The following is a 10,863-nucleotide window of genomic DNA, read 5'->3' on the forward strand; positions in this document are numbered from 1 at the left end:
TGTTGGTCTTTAGATTATACAAACATCAGAGTACAACCAGAATTAAAAAAAGTGTCAGTTCTTTGCATACCTTGTACCATTGAATGTAGAGAATCTGTCCTGGTTTATATTTCTGGCTCATTTGTTTCAGCATGTGTAAGCCAACCAAGTGTTATGCTGAATGCTTAAAGATGGAACTATGGAAAAGATGGAATAATGTCATGTTTGTGTATTATTGATTTATAATGTATCCTTTTTTGTTTTTTTTAACCAACACATCTGGCCACGATGTTAATTATTTTAGAGATTTATTTTAAGAATAAATTACAAGCTACCACTAGTTTACAACAGCTGTAGCAATACTCCAATTTAAAATCTCATATATTTGCTTGCTGTTGTCCAGGCAGCAGCAGGTAAATCATTTGTTTCTCTGAATAAACAGTTAAATCATTTTCTCTGAAATTGGTCTGGTCCAGGACAGATCTTTTTCTCTTCTTTGGCAGCTGTTCTAGTTCCTGTTGGGACAGTGTACACCCCCCCCCCCCCCCCCTGCAATCTGATGAGTCCTTGCCAAGATTCTCAAAATGGTGCCAGAAGTTTGTGGCCCTTTGGCAAAAGAGATGATTATATATAAGGTAGGGCTACATATAATGTATCTTAATTCAGCAAAAAAAGAAAAGAAACGTCCTCTCACGTGTAAATATTTGTATTAACATAACAATATTCAACAACAGACATAAAGTGAACAAGTTTCACAGACATTTTGATGAACAGAAAATGAATGAGTCCCTGAACAAAGCGGGGGGGGGTCAGTATGTGGTGGCCTCCAGCTGCTTTTAGTACTACAGTGCATCTCATCCTCATGGGCTGCACCAGATTTGTCAGTTCTTGCTGTGAGACCTTTTCACCACTCTTCCACCAAGGCATTTGCATTTTGTTTGCAGTTGTTTGATATCCATGTGAGTGAAGTATTTTTATGAACTATTTCAACAAAAGATCAAAAGGTTAAACACACATTTTCTCAGCCGCCTTTGCTCAAATTTACCAAGGGTGCCAATATTTGTGGAGGGCGCTGTATCGTTCAGTATCTGGTGTGACTCGATTGTGCAGCAATAACTGCAACTAAACGTTTCCGTTAACTGTTCAGTGCTGCAAATTGGCTTGGAGGAAGTTTAGCCCATTCCTCAGTACAGTACAGCTTAAACTCTGGGATATTGCTGTGTCTCCACAACGCTTCTATTGAATTAAGGTCAGGACTTTGACATGGCCATTTCAAAACATTAACTTTATTTTTCTTTAACTATTCTTTGGTAGAATGACTGGTATGTTTAGGGTTGTTGTCTTGCTTCATGACCCACTTTCTTTTGAGATTCAGTTCATGGACAGATCCTGACATTTGCCTATAGAATTTGCTGGTATAATTCAGCATTCATTGCTCCATCAATGATTGCAATCTGTCCAGGCCCAGATGCCGCAAGACTGGCCCAAACCATGATACTACCATTGCCATGTTTAATAGAAATAAGGTTCTTATGCTGGAATGCAGTGTTTTCCTTTCCACACAAAATTCTCTTTTGGTTTCATCAATCCATAAAACAATCAATCCATTTTTCCAATAGACTTCTGGCTTGTCCACATGATCTTTAGCAAACTGCACATGGGCAGCAATGTTCTTTTTGGGGAGCAGAGGCTTTCTCCTTGCAACCCTGCCATGCACACCATTGTTCTTCAGTGTTCTCTTGATGGTGGACTCATCAACATTAAAATTAGCCAATGTAAGAGAGGCCTTTAGTTTCTTAAATGTTACCTTTGTGACTTCATGAACTATTATACGTCTTGATCTTGAATTTCCTTCATTTGTACAAAAGCTGCCTGACTGTTGATTTGATTGGTGGAGTCCCAACACTTTAGAGATGCTTTGTAAATTCTTCCTGATGAGAATCAACAATCGTTTCTTTTCTCTCTCTCCCTTCCTCTGAGGTCCTCAGAAATATCCTTTGTTCATTCCATGATACAACTCCAAAGCCATGTGTTGTGAAGATCAGACTTTGATAGATTCCAGTTCTTTTTAAATAAAATGGGGCACTCACTCACACCTGGTTCTCATCCCATTGTTGTTTTTTGGGAGTCCTGGAGCTTTTGAAATAGCTTTGTAACCCTTCCCAGGCTGATGTATTTCAGTCACCTTCATCATTTCTGGAATTTATTTTAACTTTGCCGTATTGTTACTGGGTAAGACATTTTAACCAACTTCATGCTGTTCAAAAAGTTCTATTTAAGTGTTGATTTGATTGAACAGGGTTGGCAGTAAGGCCTAGTTGTATCTAGTCTATCTGAACCCCATTATGAACTCCGTTTAATAGATATTACCTGTATTGGGGAATTAGTTACTATGGGGGCAAATACATTTTCACACATGCCCAGTTGGTATTGGATAACTTTATTGCTTCAATAAATAACATCATTAAAAAACTGTATTTTGTGTTTACTCTGGTTGCCTTTGTTTTACCTTAGATTTTGTTTTAAAATCTGAATTAATTTAGTAACACACACCTGTGTGTTTCAGCTAGTTTGCCTGTCCTGTGTTATGCATCCACTTCACATCACTTCATTTATGGACAAAGTGTATTCTAGGTATGACTGTCAGGCTTCTGAGGTCATAGTACAGTTTACAGACATTTATTACGTAAAATTCTGAGAATCCTCATCATTAGATTCCCTCTAGTGACACCCATTTCAGTCTAGAGTTGTTCTCTATATAAATCCATTGCATATCATACATGCTCCATTTTGTGCTGGTATTATTCCAGCTTTTTAGCACGTGCATTTTGCATGTTTTCATCATTGCATAGTGTAATTATGAGTCATTCTTGATATGCTATGAATTTTGCACAACATTTAGCTATCCATCATAAATCAAAATAAGCATGACCTTAGCCACAGGACCAAGAGATTCTACTGAAAATTATGCCAGACATGTTTAAAACAAAGACGCACTCTTGTGAAATCATGAGGAATTGTTTTTGAGAAGTTCTGGTTTGATATTGAAGCATGGAACATCATATCCAGAAAACATGAGTCACTTCTAACCTTTGTTATGGGTTACAGCAAATTAAACTCCCCTGTTTCCATCATTTTACTCTTTGTCTGGTCCCTTTTTTTTTTTTTTTAATTAAAAAAAATTAAAAATTATGACTGCACATTGCCTATGGCTGAGCTGCCAACTGTAAGGTATGTCTTTAAGGTTTAGGACAGTGAGACAAGGAGCCTTGCATAGTCAATTATGCTGTATACTTTGTGGTCATTTATCCACAATGTGATTGTCTACATGTTTTCTTTTAGATTTAGCATCCAGCACAGGGGTTTGACATTTTAACAGTGTAATTGCTTTGACTTTTAGTCTGAGTCCATTAGAGGGCCATTAAAATTCTTTCTACAAGTGATGCTGTGCAGTGTTTTAGCTCAGTGCTCTATTGTAAAAAAATACCTCATGTAAAACCAACACACTGTCTTTCACTACTGTGCAATGCTCCCAGGGCCGTCGCTAGAACATATGACCTTTTGGAGATTCTTGGTGGGGCAGACACTTTTGGCTCAATAGCCTTTCCTTATACAAACATTTATAACTTTATTTCACCACAAAATCCAATTTAAATCTAATATGTATGTTATCATTAGGGGACTACAGTAGAGAAACTGATGGACAAAAAGATGTCAAAGTTCATTCAGGTATATAAAATATGCTACTCTATTTGCTTTAGTAATCTATTATTCTACTAGATACAATTTTAGTACACTATACTGTGTATTTGTTTATTTTTACAATGTACACATTACAACAATTACTGTGACTTAATGGTAGCAGTGTACAAAAAGCTGAGAATAAATTTGTATTAAAGCTGCAGCATCTAACTTTTTTTTGCTTAAAAATGAACAAAAAGCAATTAGTGAGCAAGTACGTAAAAAACAGTGTTGAAAACTTTCTCCTTATCTTATCCTGATTCGCAACTATAAGCTTGAAATGACTTATAATTTGAGCTTTCAGGTCAGATGAGCGGGAAACGTCAGTTTCACATCATTCGTCTTTACATGGTTTCTTCACATCCGTAAACAGAAAGAAAAAGAGCCAGCTACTGTATTGCATTTGTTGGAGCTGAGGATGTTGGAGTGTTTGTAACTTTTCTTGCAAGAGTTGCTTAGAATTTAAACTTGGATAGTTTAGATAGAATTTAGATCGTTCCAAACGCAATCATTGTTGACATCTGGGGCATCAGTTGTTGTCAAAACCAAGAAGCCTTGAACTACAGAGAGCCTGTAGTGAAAAAGGGAAAGGGACAAAGTCACAGTAATTGAAAGTATTGGAGAAAGCATCCTTATCCTCACTGACGCACAGTGGGTAGCATTGCCGCCTCACAGCTCTAGGCTCCAGGGTCCTGGGTTTGATCCTGAGCTCAGGTTCCTGTCTGTGCAGAGTTTCTGTGCACGTTCTCACCATGTTTCTGTTTTTCTCTGGGTTCTTTGGTTTTCCCACTTCCCAAAAACATGCCAGTAAGTGGACTGGCCGAATAAGATGAAGCAGTGACTGAAAATGAGTGAGCGAGTAGTATACTTTTGTATAGAGAAGTATAGCTTTGGCTCTGCAAAACAGCCAATCAATGTTTCCTTTTCAAGCATATTATTTACACTGTGCAACATGTATGTATTAATTGCCATCATCCTAATCAGAACTTTGTATATATTTGTTTAATAGGCAAAAATGATAATTATATAAGAAACAGATTTCTTTGTTATTGTAAATATAATCACTGCACAGTGAAACATAAAGTAGACTGCAGTACAAAAGGAAGTTACGAACATGTTTGTCTATGAAGGAATGAATTGGAACTGGAGGTAGAGTTCTTTTCTAACACGTACCACACTGAGAAGCTTTTTTCCCCTAATTTATAGTTGGTCACTTTTTCCAGTGGGAGAAGATGGGAGATATGTCATGATTTCTGCAGATGATCTTAACAGTAGAATACTGAGGAATACTCAGAAGGTCCTAAGGTTTTTTGAGGTTATTCACAAATGGGATGGTTTTTAATATGCATGGTTTACAACAAGGACCAAACACCAAAAGAATTTTGTTTAATTTGTATGGAAAATAGGACCAAATATTGAGCTCTTAAATGGTAGATAATTGGCAAATAACAAGTAAGTAATTAATTGGTAAATAAATTCTCTCATGTGCGTGTGTGTGTGCGTGTGTGTGTGGGTAATACACCAAGATATTTGAACCCTGCCTCGCATATTTGAATAGGGGGCATCGTTCTGAGTCAACACATTGGGAGATATTAAAGGGCAAGGCCAACTATTTGCTAAGATTAATTGCGTAATCGGACACTTTTCTGTATTCAGATATCTGATTGAGAACAGATTTTTGAGCGGTCTCTGTAATAGATAAATGCAAGAGAACATCATCTGTATAAAGGGAGATATACAGTGATAAACATTTCATGTTTTAACATGGATTTAATAGCCAACAGAAACTGAGATTTCTGGATAAGAATTATTTGTATTAATGAGGGAGTTGGGTATGAATAAAGGGATTTAATAAGAATTCACAGTTAACTTATCAAAAGCTGTTTTAGAATTGAGTGACAATCACTGCTGGGTTTGTGTTTCTATTGAGAAGATCTGTAATATCAAAAGCACAATTTACACTGTCTCTATATCTTGGCCTAACAAATCCAGTTAGATCTGCATTAACCATGATAACAAGCCACCCAGTCTTGGCCTGTCTTAGCCAGTATTGGCTTGTAAAAGAGGAGCACTCTGGTGTAATCTTACTGCTTTTTAAAAGCATGCTGAGGGAAGCTGTTTTCCAGGATTCTTTAATAAGTGTGTTTATGCTTATCATGAAGCATGGGCATGAGAAGAGAAGATAACTGAAATTTCTTATAGAACATTAGAGGATATCCATCTAATCCTGGGGCCTTCCAGAGGACATTGTTTGCAATGACTGCACTTTCACTGGACTGTGGTGAGTAAATTTGTTTTGCTTTTATTGGTAGAAAGTTTTATTACTGATATGTAATGGTGCTCAGACCTCATATCCTAATCTCTTCAGAGTTGAAGAAGAAACATTAATCAAACTAGAAAACAATTATAGTACAATAAGTTTAAACCAAATTAGTCCATAGCCCACCAACAGTCTAGAACCACTTGACCACTTAAGACTAGTCCTAACACTCCATTTGAAAGAAGACAGTATGACCTATTGGACAAGAGCAATGATGTAAGCTGGTTATCACCTATATTTATCAGTAACATTCTCTTGTCTGGTTATTTGACTACTGACCTGATGTTAAGCCTGTGATGATTTGTGTTGTCCCTCCTTGCAGGTTTTTTTTCTTCTTCTCCATTTCCCACTTTCCATAACCCTGACTGTATTTTCACCCAGCCACCCAGAGGACTGCTTGTCCCCCCGTCACAAATATTAAGCAAACACGTGATGTCACAGCTGGGTACAAAAAGGCAGAGAGTGATTGGGAGGGAAGCAAAGGGAGACTGAGGTGAAGACTGGCAGACTGGGTGTCTCTGTAGTGTCTGGAAAGTATATGAGACTGGAGATAGTGACAGTAGCCACTGTTGCTTGAGGTTACAGAGAGAGTTTGGAGAAAGTTGTGCTAAAACCCATTTTCTCAACATGAAAGAGCAACATCATTTCAGCAGAAAAGCTGTTGCAGCCTGGTGCTTGGTACTTATGGTACTCGCCCAACAGGTACTTGTATATCTCTACATGCATTTTTTTACCCCCCCATGTGAGCAGACTTGAATGAGTTACAAGCTGTTTTTAACATTTTATTGTTAATAATACATGTTCTATGCATTGAACTGTTTGCTGCTATGCATAAATTGATATTTGAGATTTTAAATGATTATTATATTTAACATTGTGCTGTTTTAGGTAGCTCCTAGTCCTGTTAGAGAGATTGAGGCCGCCTTAGGCTCCTTGCAAGGAGTTCAGAGGTCACTCAGTAGAATGGCCCGTATGACACCCCTTTGGAGAATCATGGGTACTAAACCCCATGGGGCATACTGTCAGAATAACTATGAGTGTTCCACGGGAATATGCAGGTAATCATAATTCAAGAAACTGCTGATTGATTTATTGTGTATAATTGTAGAGCTATTGTTTGGTGTATTCACTTTATAAAACAAATGTTAATTATTATGCTTTCAGGAAAGGACACTGCTCCTTTAGCCAACCTATAATTTCCTAAGAGTGGAAAGGCTTACTTCTTCTCCAGCCCAAATGTCACAGACTGCCCGGAACCTTGCATTTAATAGAATAAAAAAGGGTTTACTTGTTGGTTGGAAGAAAAAGTAATGTGCAATTTAAAGGCAGAAATGTGGCAAGAGTAAAGTTGATTGTTTATGTTGATGGAGGGTAAGGTGAAATAGTTTTCATACAAGTATATTCGTATATGCATGAATTCATAATACAAGTAAACATTTTTTCTCCAGTTTAACAACATAAACCTCATAACCTACAGTATAATACACTACCTGTATACTACTATTATTATTATTATTATTATTATTATTATAATATTTTATTTAATATTCCATTTTATCACACTGTGCATATATAAAATTTTGGGTGGTGCTTGTGATGGATAAAATCTCGCTACCGCTGGTTATCTGAACATGTATTGAGCCAACCCTTGGTATTAGATCATGTAATGCCTGGATGCTGCACAAGTAGAGCTGGCAGCAGGTCGCACGTATAGTCCATGCAGACTTTCAACCTGAGTGTCATTGAACTACAGATATCTGTTAGCAGAAAGAGAGAGAAAGTGTGATTAACAGTGCAAAGATTAAAGGCCTTATTTGAATAAATGAAGATACTATTAATGTGGTTGCACAGATGACTTCTCTGTTTCCTTATGTGCTAAACCTTTTGTGCTTTTTATTTTTATTTGGAAAACATCTTCTGCCTTTTTATTTTTGATACAAACCTGACATTTGGCATACATCTCGCATAACACTGTTAGAATATTCAAGATTCTTCTGCTGGATAATCTATTTATTATATTTGATTATTTTGAATGAATCAGTGTATGCTTTTGAGTGACTGAGAAAATGTTCTGAAACTGTTACCTTAGATGTGTATTGACATTACTGAATGTGTTTAGTTGCTTTTGTGTATGCTACATTTGATATCTGAATGAAACAATAATAAAAACTGTTCTATCAAACATATGTAAGTGAAATGTCTTGTCTTATGAAACCAATATGAGGCTTTTAAAATGATATCTTGGCATAAATAAGCTTTTTAAAAGCACTGCAATTTTTCAACAATGATAAAATGCACCATTTATTTCAATAATATTTTAATATTAAGCTGATATTCGAAAATCTATGACATTGGTCTGGTCATAGGACAAGACGTATAATAATTATGAAAAGGCTTTTAAAAATATATATATACACACACACACACACACACACACGTACGTTCATATGGTCTGCGTTCATGTAGAATGAGCAAAAGTAGTGAATAACACTATCCATACTGATCTGTTAAAGGTCAGCACAGAGAAGGAATGAGTGATCAGAGACCTAGAAAGCATATGTTCTAAGAAACAAATATATGAATCTCCAAAGGACATTCAGAAATGCATTTAATATTTACTCTTCACTCTGCATTTACAGTACTACTTAGACTTGTACCACTTTACTCTTGTCTATAATATAAATAAAGGAACTTTTACCATTGTTCTGTTACTGAAAAAGTACATTTTAGAATAATATGCATAGGCACATTGCTTCAGCTCTCTAACAGTTTAGATGAATTTGAGGATTTGTGTGAAATGCATGAAGGTCAGAAGCAGTGCATATGTTTCTACTTTTTAAGAGCTAATACAGATAATATGGAGAACAAAGCGTGTGACATTTTTATTCTTGTTTTTAGCAGCTCATGCTTTTATGGTAAAATGATTTATTAGTGTACTACTCACAATGATTCACGATGTCTTTTTAATAGGAATTCTGTATGTATGACAAATAACAGAGTATTTCATGATTAATCATAAAAATCATGCGATTCAATACTAGTGATGCAGCCATGGCAATCTTAAGTATTATGACCCTGAGAATGGCACGTCCACCAGCAGACAGTCAATCTGCTAAATATTGGTTTTATCTGGTTGTAGCATGTAGATAGAATTTGTGTTGATCACTTGATGAGGACAACAACTCAGATAGGTCCAGGGCCAAATAAACGATAAATGTGTTCACATGAGTCAATTTATGTTTATCTTTATGACCTTTAAAGTGAAGGATTCATTGTTTTCAGTTGACCACAAATAGCAATAATTGTTCTGTCTTCAAGGACCATATAGTTAATAAGGATAAGAGTTACTAAACAGTCTACAAAGTGGACAAAACATTTCAGACTTTATTGCACATTATTCATAGATGGGATCACATAAAATTGTGCTGAACAGCGCATGAAATCATGCATATATGGCCAAGCGGCTTTGGGGTAATGTTCAATCATCAGAATGCGGAAAAATGTGATCTCAATGATTTTGACCGTGAGATGATTGTGCCAGACAGGCTCTTTTGAGTATTTCTATAACTGCTGATCGCCTGAGATTTTCATGCACAACAGTCTCTAGAGTTTACTCAGAGTGGTGTAATAAAGAAAAAACATCCAGTGAGGGTCAGGTCTGCGGACATAAATACCTTGTTGATGAGAGGGGTCAGTGAAGAATGGCCAACAGCAGAATTTGGTGCTAATAACATGAATATATAATCCCAACCTGCCTTGTGTCCAGACTGGTGGAGGTGGTGTAATGGTGTGGGCAATGTTTTCTTGGCACACTTTGGGCCCTTTAATACCAATCAGTCATATGTGAATGCCACAGTCTATTTGAGTATTGTTGCTGCCCATGTTCATACCTTCATGGTCACAATTTAATGGGTATTTCCAGCATGGAAATGCACCATGCACCATGTAATGCATCATGTCACAAAGCAAAAATTGTCTGAAAAAGTTTCGTGTTCTTCAGTGGCCTTCCCAGTCACTGTATCTGAATCCAATAGAAGAACTTTGTGATGTAATAGAACGGTAGATTTGCAGTATGAAAGTGCACTTGAAAAATCTTCAGGAATTGCATGATGCAATCATGTCAGCATGGACCAGAATCTCAAAGGAATGTTTCCAACATCTTATGCAATCCATGCCACCAAGAATTGAGGGGCAAAGGGAGGCTGTACCCAGTATTAGTACAGTGTTCCTAATAAAGTGTTCAGTGAGTGTATATTCCATTTTCTTATGGCAGGGCCTATTAAATACGCATCTCAGGAGCTATAGTTGCTTTTTAAGATTATATCCATATTTTATAAAGCTAGTTAAGAATGTTTGATACTTGAATCTTTTTGTGTTACTGTGTTACTTTTAACAGATAACAGAAGAACAGTATTTGACTGTGGATTCAGAAGTTTACCTCAGTGGAGCACCTCTACTCCTGCTGAGCACTTTGTTCACAATTTCATGGTGTGTGCTACAACCAAGTGGAGACCAGTGGGACTGACCTATTGAAAACGTGGTGGCTCAGAGGTTAAAGGCTCTGGGTGCCAATAACATAAATACATGAGCCCAACCTGCCTTGTGTCCAGACTGGTGGAGGTGGTGTAATGGTGTGGGGATTGTTTTCTTGGCACACTTTGGGCCCTTTAATACCAATCAATCATCTGTGAATGCCACAGTCTATTTGAGTATTGTTGCTGCCCATGTTCATACCTTACCAAGCTCAGAAGGTCAGGAGTTCAAGCCTCAACACTGCCAAGCTACCACCGTTGGGCCCTTGAGCAAGGCCCTTAACCCTCAAC

The 10,863-nt window shown here is 37.0% G+C and overlaps 1 protein-coding gene across 1 annotated transcript; it reads left to right on the forward strand.

Annotated features, from left to right (window-relative positions):
- Positions 1 to 6,530: 6,530 nt before the first annotated feature.
- leap2 (liver-expressed antimicrobial peptide 2) lies at positions 6,531 to 8,222 on the forward strand. Its single transcript, NM_001200205.1, is given in 3 exon segments — positions 6,531 to 6,742; positions 6,929 to 7,098; positions 7,205 to 8,222. Coding segments are annotated over 3 exon segments (285 nt in total). The 5' UTR covers positions 6,531 to 6,667; the 3' UTR covers positions 7,245 to 8,222.
- Positions 8,223 to 10,863: the final 2,641 nt, after the last annotated feature.

Source organism: Ictalurus punctatus, chromosome 7, assembly GCF_001660625.3.
Source record: "Ictalurus punctatus breed USDA103 chromosome 7, Coco_2.0, whole genome shotgun sequence".
Classification (NCBI taxonomy): domain Eukaryota; kingdom Metazoa; phylum Chordata; class Actinopteri; order Siluriformes; family Ictaluridae; genus Ictalurus; species Ictalurus punctatus.